Source organism: Squalius cephalus, assembly GCF_949319135.1.
Source record: "Squalius cephalus genome assembly, chromosome: 1".
NCBI classification, from domain to species: Eukaryota; Metazoa; Chordata; class Actinopteri; order Cypriniformes; family Leuciscidae; genus Squalius; species Squalius cephalus.
In genome coordinates, this window is record NC_137122.1 from 50,002,027 (window position 1) to 50,016,646 (window position 14,620).

The 14,620-nt window shown below is 39.1% G+C and overlaps 2 protein-coding genes across 2 annotated transcripts in view; both read left to right on the forward strand.

The window, feature by feature from the left end:
• Positions 1 to 14,250, forward strand: ndel1b (nudE neurodevelopment protein 1-like 1b). The gene is made up of 9 exons (XM_079880495.1): positions 1 to 329; positions 5,181 to 5,275; positions 7,661 to 7,814; positions 10,126 to 10,274; positions 10,467 to 10,603; positions 11,556 to 11,729; positions 12,010 to 12,101; positions 12,224 to 12,366; positions 13,170 to 14,250. The coding sequence occupies exons 2-9, from the start codon at positions 5,190 to 5,192 to the stop codon at positions 13,255 to 13,257; spliced, it is 1,023 nt and encodes a 340-aa protein (XP_079736621.1). The 5' UTR covers positions 1 to 329; positions 5,181 to 5,189; the 3' UTR covers positions 13,258 to 14,250.
• Positions 14,032 to 14,620, forward strand: part of atp5pd (ATP synthase peripheral stalk subunit d) — an 18,698-nt gene continuing 18,109 nt past the window's right edge. The window contains exon 1 of the mRNA XM_079880612.1: positions 14,032 to 14,093. The gene's annotated coding sequence lies outside the window, so the exon portion shown is untranslated. The remainder of the gene's footprint in view (positions 14,094 to 14,620) is intronic.

Sequence of the window (14,620 nt, forward strand, 5' to 3'; positions counted from 1 at the left end):
ACAGAAGAGATTTGGTCATCAATGGTAAAATGAAACATGACTCTCTGATCTTTCCCCGTTTTAAAAGCACCCATACGCGCTGATCGCGTCAGTTTCAGATTCAGAGGACCTTTACTGTTTACTGTACAGTCTGTGTACCTCATAAACAAGAACGCGCCTTGCGAGCGTTTCACTGACGTTAGAATGACGCAAAGACGCGGTGTCGTCATCTTACCGGAAGTTGAAGAGGGAAATCAGGAGTCGCGTTGGCATTTGTATCAGCCGACGCTCGAGCTCAGGGGAGACGAAGCCGAGCCTGTCCGCAGACCTCAGGAATAGGACATGAGAAGGTACAGTTTCATGACCTTTATGCTTTCATTTATGATAATAAATCCCACTCAAAGGGTGGTAATGAAATGAAAGGCTTTATAATTTAAACAGACTGTTATCTTAAGCTGTCATTATCTGGCCACTGAAGACCAACAGTTGTTGAAACATGATTTTTTTTTTCTTTTTTCAAGTGCCGGTTTCTTCTGGCGTACAGTCAAAACGCCTTTAACGATTCATATCGTGAGGAATTTAAATCACAGCTTATTGAGTTGTGATAGTAATGATTTAAATGGTATATAATAGTCTGTATTGGGTTTTATTTATAAACGTTGGTCAAATCCGCTGGCCTGCCGGGAGAAACATCAACCGAAATGATTCACGTGCGGTTTTCGATTCTCAACGAATCAACGGTGCGTATTTTTGCTAATGTTTAATATTATCAAACTCATTGTTGTTTTTATATTGAGTGTTGACCCCTGGTCGTCTTCTGATTTGGTAATATGACCTCATTGGTCTTACGTCTTAACCTCAGCTAAACAAATTTAGCATTTGTTTGACAAGTCATGCACATCTTCACACAGATATTTGTTAGAAATGAACATTGTGTTTGGATTATTTACTGTTTAGATTATATGATAAGGTTCTTTGATCTGTTGTCATTTGTCTTGCGGTAAAACATTCATGATAAATAGGCTATTAAAGTTATGTCTTGCACATCTATTCAAATGTTAGTTGTACCTTTAATGTAAATGCAGCAATGTTTGTTCTCGTGTTCACAGGTTTGTGACATTGTGTTTGATTAGATTTCTAATGTCATTTCAGTCTTGTCATACCAAAAAAAAAAAAATGATATAGCCTACTAAGTATTAGTAAAAAAATAAAATAAACTTGGCTATATTGACAGTGACACTACTTGAAAGCAGTTCATATAACTCAATGGTAGAACAGATTTCATCCCCGAATCATTTAGGATATGGCACATGTTTATAGTGCATTACTCAGCAGGATATGGTGTGCTGGATTGTGATTTTGGGAATAATGTCATCCTTGAAAAAAAAAAAAAATCTGGCCTATCCTCTAGTCCTCTGACTGTGTGTAAGTCACTGGCACAGAGTGTAGGTTGCGGAAAGCATTGCGTTAGACAGGAACCATCCCACTGTCCTGTGGTGCGGGACAGGCGCTCTGTGGCCGGACAGATGGCCTCGTTGTCAGGAGTCAGTTTGGGAGGGGTGAGGAACTCTGCGTGGCGGCTTAAGACATTACAAATGACAACAATTGTAATGACATCAGCTTTGACTGCCTTCAGGAGAGTGAATCCCATTGGAGCCAAATTCTGCTACATAGGCTAGTTAACAAAAAACACTGCTGTTTTTGTGTTTGATGGATTGATTGTTCTGTACAGGACAGGTGTGATTTCTTTAGCATGCTGTTTCGTTAAATTAGAGGGACATTTCTGATTATTTTTAAAATGAATAGTTGTACTTTTCTGCTCAATCTGTTGTTTAATATCGAGTCCAGCCAATAAATGGCACCATTTGTTGAGTCTCTAAAGAACATACCCAACAACACTACTGTGTTCAGCATGAAACGGTTTTCACATGTAAAATAACTTATTCAATTTATAGTTTGCCCTTTTTTATAATTTGACTCTGTACAGCCACCTACTCTCAAGTAAATGATGTGTAGCATTTTAAACGTAAAGTTAGACATAACCTCGATGAAAGTAATTTTAAAATTGTGACATCCAGGGCTGGAACAAATACTCAAAGTCACCATGAAATCAAAATGGACAATTCTTTTGTTGTGGAATATTGCTAGAGGTTGACCGATTGATCGCTTTGCCGATTAATCGGCACCGATAACCAATTGCTTGAACAACCGGTTATCGTAAAAAATCCATACTCATAGTTTATCCTGGTTGCATCCGTTGCTGCAGCGAATGAGAAGGGTGTGCTGTCATTATACAGTGCGAGAGCGACCTCTAGAGGTGAAATAAAAACTATCAGTAAGTGCGTTTCCAATAAATTTTTGGCAAAACTTTTGCGAATTTTTTTTTCTTTTTTTTTCTAAATGTCGACAAAAAACTATTGCGAAATGACGGCGTTTCCATTAACCGATGTTATGCGACTAAAACGACTAAAAGTAAAATCATTCCAAAAACCATGGCAACGGACGTTGGTAGGTTTATGTACTATATCCCAGCCACTGCACTAGCCATTATTATTAATCCAAGGAGATGTATGTGTGTTTTCCAAGCATTAATGGTAAGGAACGACCCTTATTATACTTGTGAGTGGCACATATGAGATGTTTCTGGGTGTTTCTCCCTCATATCTGCTTCGAGGTCTTGATTGTGGCATTAATTTGAGGTTTAGAATCCATTATTCCTGTAAAGTCTTATATGAATTTAATAAAGAACTCTGTCTCGTATTCTGTCCAAACATACCGTGTCATCTATGTCAGGTGACCTGTAAATGCGCAAAAACTGTTTCCATTGCAGTTTTGCGAAATATTTCTTTTTTTCGAATTGCCTGAAAAACCACCTCATGCGAGCGTAAAAACGTTTTTGCGTTAAATGTGAGTTTTTGCGAAATTGATGTGTTTCCATTGAGCGTATTTTCAATTCGCAATTTCAATTTGCGCAATTTGAAGGGTAATGGAAACGCGGCTACTGGCGCCTCGTGGTGTTTGTTTTGACACATGAAACTGCCCTCAGCACAGAGCGGGACACTTCGATGCTGTGGCCTTTGTGTAGATATTTAAAGATGGCCATCTTTAAGCATGACTGTTTGGATTTATATGATTGTAACACTTTACAATAAGTGTCCATTTGTAAGTTGACATTAACTAAGGCTAATAAATTAACTAATTTTCATCATTAACTAATACATTTTTACTTTTTAAAGTTGTATCTCTTGACATTACTTAATGCACTAACGATCAACTAACAAATGATCAAGGTAGGCTATAATTAATATATTAATATTTATTAATATTTTTTATATTAAAAAGTACAGTACATTTTCATGGTTCTGTACTGTTTACATTTTAAAGTTCAGTACTATTTTATGTGTTATGTTTGTTTTCAATCAGTGTCCATTTTAAAAACTATATGTTGATGAATCAAACATAATAGCCTAATCTTTATCGTTAAAATCGTCCGATCTCTAAATATTGCATTATTATAAACAATTAATCCATAATCTTTAATCAAAATAACTTCCCTTCCCTTTTGCTGCGACATCTCATCTCTTCTCTGATGATGTGTTTACTGGCGTAAGGGCGGGATCAACATGTCACACACATCCACTAATAGGAAACCGCAACCATCCAATCAATTAGGCTACTAATGGACAAAATCAAGTCCTGTACTACTACTAATTTTTTTCTAGTTCGAGAAGCTGTTTCACTCGGATATACGTCACAAGAATAGGCAAGAAAAGACTATCGCAACTTCTGTTTCATGCCGACTTCAAGTATGATCAGAAGTTTGAAACCTGATGTTAGTTTGCTTGTTGTACTTCCATATTTACAATAATGAGGGTGCGATAGTTTCACTTAGGCTACTATTTAAATGTGCCAAATTGTATGCCTAGTCATTTGCAACAGGAATGTAGAAGGTGTGGGAAAGCGCTGGGTCGCACCATATGACACTGCTGAGAATCCGGAGAAGAATCCGGAGAATTCAGAGATGTGTGGAATATTTGGGACTGTTTTAGTAGCAGAACGGGTCCATCTGCTACTAGTTTAGAGGCCCTGTGCTGAGCGAAACTGATGTCTTCGGCTCACTGCTCTTCATCGTGTCAGATCTAATGAGCGATTGCGCACTAAATGACCTACGATAGGAATTAATTGAGTCAAAGTTTCTGAAAAACACTGGATCTCTGTGCTTGCTAAACAAATGATTTCCCAAAACAAGACAAGGATGAAGAATGTTAATGAGACGTTGTTTTAGTCACACATGACTTATAGATGCACATAAACGTCCAAGTGTGCTTAATGTTTTAAAAAGGGCACTATCTGTAAACATGCATCTTAATCTGAGCAAGCTTTTAAGCAGGGAAGGACTGCTTTGTTGTCCTACTGTGATAAATGGTTTCACATGTGATCTATATGAAGGCTTATTTCATGCCAAACTGAAAATGTTGTCTTTTTCCCACCTCCATTTCATTCTAAACCTCTATTACTTTCTCTATTTAGGAGACCTTAGACAGAATGTCCTTGCTTTTACCAAACAATGACCAGTTAACAAAACTGAGACATTTCTGTCCCACCACTGAAAGTCCTGCAACCAAAACTTTGATGCTTTGAAAAGACATCGCAAAAGTAATCGGAATCCAGTGACACAATTTAAGTTATATCACTTCAGCAATTGTCTCTTCTAAAGACTTTGAGTAAACTGCCCAATTCATGTAGATTATATAGCCTACTTTTAAACTTTTTACTTTTTTTTGCATACGTATTTTCAATGGTGAGACAGAAATGTCCCTGGTTTCATTATTAATGTCTTTATGTTTGTGTTTCGAAGAGGAACGAGAGTCTTGTGGGTTTGGAACGACATGAGGTTGAGTGAATGACATAATTTTCATTTTTTTGGTTCAGCGATCCCTTAATTCTCTTTCGATATGGGATTGAAATGAAATTAGTCTGGTGTAAAAATCTAAAATGTCGAAGGCTGCAACCTGAAAAACTGTGAGCTTGCAAACAGCTAAGTGAACAAAACAAAAATGTATTGGCCTTGTGTCAGATGAGGACACACACCTTGGGATCTGTTTGTGGGGTTGTACCAGGACAAAACTGCAGTTGGAGGTGCAAATGAACAGACTCAGTGTGTCTCTCAGGACTGCTCTAATTCCCATCTGCTTCTACAGGTCTCTACCATGGACACAGAGATGATGCCAAAATTCTCCTCAAAAGATGAGGAAATCGATTACTGGAAATGCTTGTCTCTCAAATACAAGAAGAGGTAAGCTGAAGTCATTAACTACTAGCCTAAATATAGCAACTAGCTGAGCTTTTTTACAACTGTGCAGTTTACCTTCACATAAAAGCCATGGGGAATCCGCTGTTTATGTTCTAACAAGCAATCTGGATTTTTTTTATTTATTTTTTTATGGCCACATTATTTTAGTTAAGCTTTGGCTGGCTGAGGCAGTAATGATTGTCTCTGTGTTCATAGTCATACCTACAATCACAAGCCCTGCAGGTGGTGAATGGCTGTAAATATGACTATAGCACTTTGTCATGGAAAAACAGAGAAGATGCCACAACACACTGAGCCTTTCACTGCTCCTGACAAAAGAGATGCACTGAAACACTGTGGAAATGCTCCACAGTTCCAGTTATTGTGTTGGGCATCTCACAATGTCATTTGTAAAACATGTAATGCTTGAAATATGATGTTGAGCTCTCGGTTCCGTTATAGTCAAGCTTGATTTCCTTTCACAGTGCTTGAAGTGAAGAAATTGGTTGATGTGATCAGTTAAATAGTAGCCTATGTGCTAGTTCTCACAAGAACAATAGTGGTGGGAAATGCATATCTATGTAGTTTCAGGCCCAAAATGCACTCTATGCAAGTACGTGATTTGCCTGCATATCTTAAGACTACTCCTCTGCACCCTTTAGTTTGTTTCATATATCATTCTACAACCCAACAAATGCCAATTTAACGTTCACTCGGCTAAAACGGCCACCAACCAGCGCTAACAGGGGTAACCTGACGAATGTACCTGTTGCCGTTGGTCGATCTATGTTGGTGCAGTTTGAATTAGCCATAAATGTACTTGAAGATATTTCATTTTCTTTCAGTGTTTCTTAAGTACTCTTTTAAAAAAATGATGTTAAACTTAGTTTTGCCTTGTAGTAGATCTTAAATAATTGTTTTAATAATCTTTTTGTGTTTTAAAGTGCACTTATTTTGGTGTGTTGACTTGCATACTAAAGCACATGTATGGCAATAAACTTAAATACAACATCAATCATTCACTGAGACATATCTGCAAAAGCAGGATTTAAAAGTATTGTTTAGGTGTTGTTTAGCTCAGAACGTGTTCTTGACTTGACCAAAAGTGGGGGGAGAGTGTCTCTGATCTAAAACTGAGCTGGCCGGCAGTTGGTGCTGGCACTAATGCTGACCGTGAGTCTGCTGGTGGTCTCTCTCTGTTTCGCTCTGAACTCCTACACAGTTTCAATACGTGCACATGCTCCTCCTGGGCTGTGGTTTTACTGTCTCGGAGCCTTGGTGGAGCACAGGAAGTTCTCAAATCCCAGGAATTTCCTGCTGAGGAAGGAGCAAAACATGCTTTCCTGGAAATAGCCACACAAATGAGTCTGCCTTTTAACTCACTTTACAGAACATCAAGCCTTAAAAGACGCAAGCAAACACCCAACCGCCCACAACACCCTGACATCATGATTGGTGAGAAAACACCACTCACATCAACTTGGTTTATTTGTTTGTTTTTTTATATAGAAATCTTTTGTAACAACATAAATGTCTTTACCGTCACTTTTGATCAGTTTAATGTATCAATGCTGATAAAAAGTATTAATTATTTTTTTTTATTTATTTTTTTTTTTAAACTTACTGGCCCTCAAACTTTTGAACAGTAGTGAGTAATACCTCCAATATGGACTGACTGTGCATTTGAGCAGCTTCCTGTTGTGGAGTGAGTGTTTTGTGCTGAGGACGCAGGCCGCACGTGTCTGGTATTTAAGGGAAGGAGGGAGGAGGTGACAGATTTAAGGTTCCCTCTGCACATTACACAAGGAGGCCTGAGGGAAGTGACCAGGGTTAAAGGGATGTGTCATGTCAAACAGCACCACATGGCTTCGGAAACGCAGTCTAAAAACAACCAGGACCCTGCATTCACTCTGCTTAGCTCATTTCCTGCCACCAGACCGCACTATTCATCTCCAGCCAGTCTCTGACCCCTGACCCCTGACCTTCAAGGGTTCAAAGTGAACATTTGGCAGTGCAGATGCATGGAGTAGATATTTTCAACAACCGCATCATTTCTGGCCATGAGATGCTCAGACTCACTATCAAACAACAGGAACTGCTGAATTCTTCTTTGTGATGTGTGTTAGGTAACACGGTGTCATGGATTTAACTGGGTGTCGCTTTTGGACCACTTTTAGGACCTCCAGACTGAATGGCCACAGTCCTGAGTGACTGTAATTCATTATCTGCTTTAGCACCAGCTGTCAAGGCCTAAATGCGTGTAGCGTGTCAGCTCTTTGTTGCAGTCTGGGTGTCAATTTGCATTGCATAGTTAATGTGATGAATGTGCCGCCACTGTTCCAGATGGCTCGTGACATGTGATTGTTTTATATGTTTGCGTATCTGCAGTTGTCATGACGCTCAGGAGGAGCTGCAGGAGTTTCAGGAAGGCAGTCGGGAGCTGGAGGCCGAGCTGGAAGCTCAGCTGGGTCAGGCTGAACACCGTATCCGAGACCTGCAGTCCGAGAACCAGCGGCTGAAGAGCGAGGTGGACACACTCAAGGTAGACAAGAGCAGGAATTTCCTTGCTCTTTTGAAAGGACACAAAAAAAATCCAGCCAGGCCATTTGTGGAAACCAAGCTGTGAAAATGGGTTGTTCAGAAATCATTACATTATTGGAGAGAATCTCATAAAACCTGTCTAGCATGTCTAGGACATATTTCATTCCAATACATGCATAAAGAAAGAAATAGTAAATAATATTTTCCTTAAAATGAAGCCTATTTGGGATACATTTTACGTCCTTGCTTTTATTCAGCAAGGACGAAATAAATTGATCAAAAGTGACACATTTAAGATGTTAAAAAGAACGGTACCGTTCAAAAGTTTGTAAAGATTAATATGTTTCTGAAAGAAGTCTCTTATGCTCATCAAGCCTGCATTTATTTGATCAAAAATACAGAAAAAAACAGTAATATTGTGAAATATTACAATTTATAATAATGGTTTTGAACTTTAAAATATAATTAATTTCTGATGCAAAGCTGAATTGTCAGCATCATTACTCCAGTCTTCAGTGTCACATGATTCTTCAGAAATCATTCTAATATTCCAGTACTGTATGTACATAATGGTAGTATTTATGTGCATTTCAGTTATATTTTAGAATTATATTTTTATTCCAATTCGGTAAGCAATTGTCCACACTAATACGTTTTGTTGGAAAATGCATCTTTTTCTCTCTGCCTGAAATATGAAAACGCTGCTTTCACATTGCAGTGTGGACTGTGAAAATGGAGGCTTTTGAAAACGATGACGCATTTTTAGTAATATGAATCATTCATCCTAAAGCAAGAAGGTGGACAACGTTGTACCACAGTTATTTTGGCTGCTCTCCATTTTAATAGCATTGTTAAAGATTAATGTCAACTTTTTCTAACCCACAGCAACTCCACCTCATTGTCCCTCCATTTAAAAAACTTGTGCCTTTCCTCGAATTTGCTGCGACACACATCAAAGAGGCAGAAAGTAAATAAACGCCTGACAGAAATGACACGTCAAAGCGTATTATGTTTTACTCATGCGCAGTACATGGATGTAAGAAGTTTCAGTATGAATGAGATGCGCTAGTGTGGACGGAGAGCGTTTTTAAATGAAAACACTGTTTTCAATTGTATCCAGATTAGTGTAAACCTAGCCTGAGAAGAATGGGAATTGCAAAAAATAAATACAAATTTAGGTACTAGTAACCTAATGATGTTTTTGAGAGCATGAAGAGTATGTAGCAGGTGGACTTTGGGGAAATCAAATGCAACAAAAGTGTACAGTTTGGCCCTTCTATGGATACAAAAGCACCTAATGATGGAGATATCTCCACACACCTTTAATCTGCAGTTTTATCTCTAAAGGATCAGCAGTGTAGCCCATGTGCTCAGTCAAGAACATCCCACAGTGCTGTGATGCAGCAGAGCCCAGTGTGAGAGCTGTCGAGGGTCTCTGTTAATCCCAAGTGCGCTGTAATTGGGTGTCCGGATGAAGAGGAAGAAAATAGAAGGCTAATGGTCCAGCAGAAAAGTTCACTTGTAGCACAGTTGTTCCTCTAATACCCTGACAGAAATATCCTGATAATGGCTTGAGTTTAGCTAGACACTTGATTTATACAGCTTGCTTATATTTGGACAAGGTCTACTTACCCAAATAACATTTAAACGGATTGCTTGTGCTGTCCCAGAAAGCACGATCATTAACTGATCATATTCTCCAAAACATAGAACTAGCCTTTGCCCACTGTCCTTGCATTCATTTTGGAAAATATAGGACACTCATTATTTTACCATGGTCCAAAACAATATGCTTATTTAGACTAAAAGAAATGGGGTGGATAAAGTAGGTTACCTTCAGGAGAAGTCGGGAAGGTTGCCATATGCACTGATATTCCTCATTTTCCTGTTCCTCATTTAAGGGATAGTTGACCAAATATTAAGACAAAAGCAAGTAAAACAAATATTGTTTTCTCTTTAAGAAACTGAGGCTGACTTTTCACCATATTGCCACTGCAATAAAAAAATAAATCCAATGTCATAAGCAATTTTACAAATCAATGTTTGAGCTACAGTTATTGAACCAGAACATCTCTGATTCGGATAGGATTGGGCTCTCTGTAGTTAAGGCAGGAATGTCTAGATGTGTCGTGCTCATGATATGATTTTGCCTTTTGTTACAAGAACACGAAAGGAAAAGTAGTCCTGTCTTAAGGGGAATTCTTTGTTAGTATTTATAGCTGATATGTTTTCTCACCAGCCATTGTCAAAGTTCAGATAGTTTATTAGGTTTGGTGTCTCAGACTATGCCTCCCCTGTGTCCCTGACTGCAGGATAAACTGGAGCAGCAGTACGCCCAGAGCTATAAGCAGATCTCCATGCTGGAGGACGACCTGGTCCAGACGCGTGGCATCAAGGAACAGCTGCACAAATATGTCAGAGAGCTGGAGCAGGCCAACGACGACCTGGAGAGAGCCAAGAGGTACACGACAACATTGTTTTGTCTTTCTAAACTAACTTTGCTCTGATTTGCTAGACTGCTTTTGTATAGACCGTTTAGAAATGGGACAAGACTAGCTTACACGGCACTAATGTCCAACAAACCCTGACCAAACTACATGGAGCGAGTGTTGTGCTAAAGATATATTTACAATGACGGTCTGGATTTGTGCAGGGCCACCATCACATCTCTGGAGGACTTTGAACAGAGGCTAAACCAGGCGATAGAGCGGAACGCATTCCTGGAGAGCGAACTGGACGAGAAGGAGTCACTCCTGGTCTCAGTGCAGAGGCTGAAGGATGAAGCTAGAGGTAAACTTTACTACAGGGCTTGATATTCACTTTTTTGCTCACCAGCCACTGTGGCTTGTGGTTTTCCAAAGTTACTAGCCACTCAGCATTTTCACTGGCCACAATTTTGACCTGACTGCCATGTAGATATTTTTAATATTATCTCATAATTTGGCTGCTGTCACTTTAAGACCTGACGCACGGATCCATTTTACTGTTACACATGCATTTTTTTTCTCAACTGTTTACGTTCACTTAAAATATAACTGGCTGTTTACATGAATACTCATTAAGACCGGCATTTTGACATTATTGTGTGTGTATTTGACTTTAAGTGCAATAAGCAGCGGAAAAATAACTCAATTTAGTGCTGAGAGCCGGCTTTGTGCTCGCACTTTGAGCACAAAATCAGTGGGAATGAGTAAAATTATGTGCAATACGCACAATATTCCCAGCCCAAAATTCAAGCCGCCAAAGTGTCTAGTAGGAGTGACTGCGTTACACGCCACTGCTGAAATCCACCCGCATTTGGCAGGTTTGTGGGTGTTAATGTCAAGCCCTGCTACAGGACACGCCTCATTGCAGCACTGCAATTAAAGGTAGCTGACACAAACTGACTCATTGCTCAGCTTTTCAAGGAGATTAAGCGGAAATTACGACCAAGTTTTCTTCCCAATTGCAATTTATCAAATGAGGAAGAAACATGTAGGACAGGGCTTGATTTTGTCAATTGGGAATGGATTGCATTGTAGAAGTGTACCATGTAAACGTACAATAGAAGTCAAGGTATTCTGGGCAGAAATCGAAACCGAAATCTCCACGGACAGGTTTTTGTAATGCAGACTTATCAAACAAACATGTTTTTCTGTAGTAATCAATATGTTTGCAGATACTGTCAAGTTGAAGAATTGAACAAAACATTCCATTTCAGTTTGTTCTGGTTTATCAGTGCAAAATGTGCATTTTCACGTAGACTTGCGGCAAGAGTTGGCTGTACGAGAGAGGACTTCAGATGTCAGGATGTCGGCCCCCAGCTCTCCCACCCTAGACATTGATAAGACAGACTCTGCCGTGCAAGCGTCCCTGTCCCTCCCGGCCACACCTGTGGGGAATAAGACCATGGACCACCCTTTCATTGCTTCCAAAGGTTGGTGTTCTTTGTCATTGAGTTTATTATCAACCAATAACTCTCACTTCTTAGCCGATGAACAGTAGAGGTGGTTTCCTTTGCATCCGTTCAAAGAATCTACCAAGTCTTTTCAGTGGATACTGTAAAATAGAAACATTTTCTTTTTGTTTTTATTTGTGAAATTGTATGTAAATGATATCAACATTGTATTAGCCATTGATATTCATGTTATTTTAGCAAACTCTTTTAAAAGTCTGACTGACAGCAGTAACATTCATGTTATGTTTTTTCTCCAAAGGGTTGACCAATGGCTATGGAAACTCTCCCCTCACACCATCCGCACGCATCTCAGCCCTTAACATCGTTGGTGACCTCCTGCGGAAAGTCGGGGTAATTCCTGAATACTTTCAATCCTTACTAAGATTTTGTGTGATACCTGTATCCAAACAGATTCACAATAAAATGAGATACAAATTCTGATGGGAAAACATGGGATGTCTGTTTTTGTGCAGGCTCTTGAGTCTAAACTAGCTGCCTGTAGGAACTTTGCCAAGGACCAGGCGGCACGGAAAAGTTACGCCACAGGAAATGGAAACCTCAACAGCAACGCAACCAAGTTCTCTCATTCACTCCACACTACGTATTTTGACAAGACGTAAGTGTTTGGATTGCTGTTGTCATAGTAGTAGTAGTGTTTTTTTGGTTCTTATTCTCCAAGTAATGTCTAATTTGAAGTAACCAGATTTCTGAAATGTAAACCAGGGACATTTCCTAGTTCAGTGGTCAAAATATCATTGAAATCTCACTTATTATATATGAACTACAAATACGGGGACAACACCCTTTTGTAAATTTTGCTTTTTAATTGTTGTGGGTTTCATTTATTATTCTAATAATTTATAATTATGATGTTTGTTTAAAAATTTATTTTTTAAATTGTACTTAATGTTTTCATTTTCACAGAGTAATCTAGCTTTTTTAACTCTACAAATGTTATTTTATGTTTGTGGTTTTGAAAATGGATCTTTTCTAAAATTAGGGTTATTATTTAGCTTTTTATTTATATGCTTTCTGCAAATGTAGTTGTTGCAAGTGTAATTTAGTTGATTTTTATTTATTTTTTTAGTTATTCTTTTTGCGGTATACTTTCACCCGTGTGTGTGTGTGTTATGTAGTAAATATAAACAGTATTAATGTAGTTTGTCAGTATTAATAGTGTGTGACTACCATGAAACCAGAAAACCTTATGTCCATTTTGCATACTACAAACTACCATGAAATCGATAATGGTGTCCTCTTTGATAGTTGATGGTAGTAGTCCTCTGATCACGTCCAGGTTAAGTGTGTCATGGCTAAAGTAGCGTGTAGCTTACAGCCCCCTCTGTTAGTGAAAATATTATTGGTGAAATAATGGTATTTTGTGTTTATTGATGTTTTGCTCATGGCTGTTGTTCACAGGACTATAAATGGACTGGACCCTGGTGCCCTGACCATGGCTTCCCCACGAGCCGTGTCTCCTCCCGGCATGCTCCCTCTCAGCGTGTGACAGACGTTCCACCTCCACACAAGCTCGGACACATTGCGGAAATGGAGAGGACACTCGATAGAGAGAGAGAGAGAGAGAGAGAGAGAGAGAGAGAGAGAATGTGTGAGTGTGTGCGTAAGAGAGACTGAGATGACGTGCCTCGAGCGCGTCTGACAGATACATGTCAGGCGTGGGGGGGGCCGTTCCTGTGAGCGTCCCGCGTGGTTCTCTTGTTCTCACGAGGTCTCACTTAAAGCCAGCAAAACGACAAGGGTCCGAGTCGGACCGCAGCTTCAGTGTGAGTGTTTTTAGTGAGCCGCACAATTTAAAAGATGTTTAGCAAATATAAAAACAATTAAAAAGAATGAAAAGGGATTTTCTTTGAGGTGAACGTCACTGTGTGTTGTATGAGTGTTTGGGGCATGTGTGAGATATGAACGTCCCCTCAGCCTTGATTTACATGTTCAGTAAAGGGTCTTAATGTGGAGGTCAGCAGATGTGTTTAACTAGAATGAATGCAAGAAAACCTCCATGTTACACCACTTCACCTACCTTTAAAAGCCCCTTTAATGAATTATTAACCCAGCTGGCTGGACACCAGTCTGCGTAATGCAACCTCTCTTTTAGGGCTTCAAAAGGTATGTGTGTTTCCAAGACTGATTTCTGTATTTGCCACTCTGTACTTCCACGGTTATGAAGTGTTTGCTGTGTAAGATCTCATGGCCATCATCACCCTGTATTGACACACAAACTGCTTTGACTGTAACTCAGTCTCTGTGCAATGTGACCGTCGTCACAGAACTTTGTCAGTGGTTGTACAAACCTCATTTCTATCCCACGTGCCTCTGGATCTGCTGGTGAGTTTGATATTCACTGTTTATTTATTTCACTCATGGAACGGAAGCCAACTTCTGTTTGTCACAGTGTTAAAGTTCAGTTAATTTATGCAAAGCTTCAACTTCAAGTATAGGAGCACTTGTTAGTGTTTATTTACCCCTTTGAGTCTTTTGATTTCACACGCACTTTTGTCTTGTTATATTTCATGTATATAGATTTGTAAACATAGCAGCGTTGCCCAGTAAAGCCTGTAGATACTAAAATTGGGCTGATTTGCTGTTTAATTTATTTCAGAAACGTTATGGCATGTTTTGACACAAGGATTGAATTTTACATACTGTGCATTGGTTTAAAAGCATATATCAAAATGTAAAATTGGTTGTCTAATATGCGCAAATAAATAAAGGGATACAATGAGTGTTGAGTTAAGGTTTCTTTAATAATCATACAGTAAACTTGGAAATTCATGAAATTGTACAAGTGTGATCAAGCCATCAATGTTATGCAATATGGTGTACTTGTGCCTTCAGAAATGGTTGACTAATCT

Excerpts from the sequence above, each read along its gene's own strand:
- ndel1b (XM_079880495.1), top strand. The coding sequence starts at position 5,190 with ATGGACACAGAGATGATGCCAAAATTCTCCTCAAAAGATGAGGAAATC. Across the intron at positions 10,604-11,555 it reads GCTGAAGGATGAAGCTAGAG|ACTTGCGGCAAGAGTTGGCT; the intron begins GTAAACTTTACT and ends ATTTTCACGTAG. Across the intron at positions 12,102-12,223 it reads ACCTCCTGCGGAAAGTCGGG|GCTCTTGAGTCTAAACTAGC; the intron begins GTAATTCCTGAA and ends GTTTTTGTGCAG.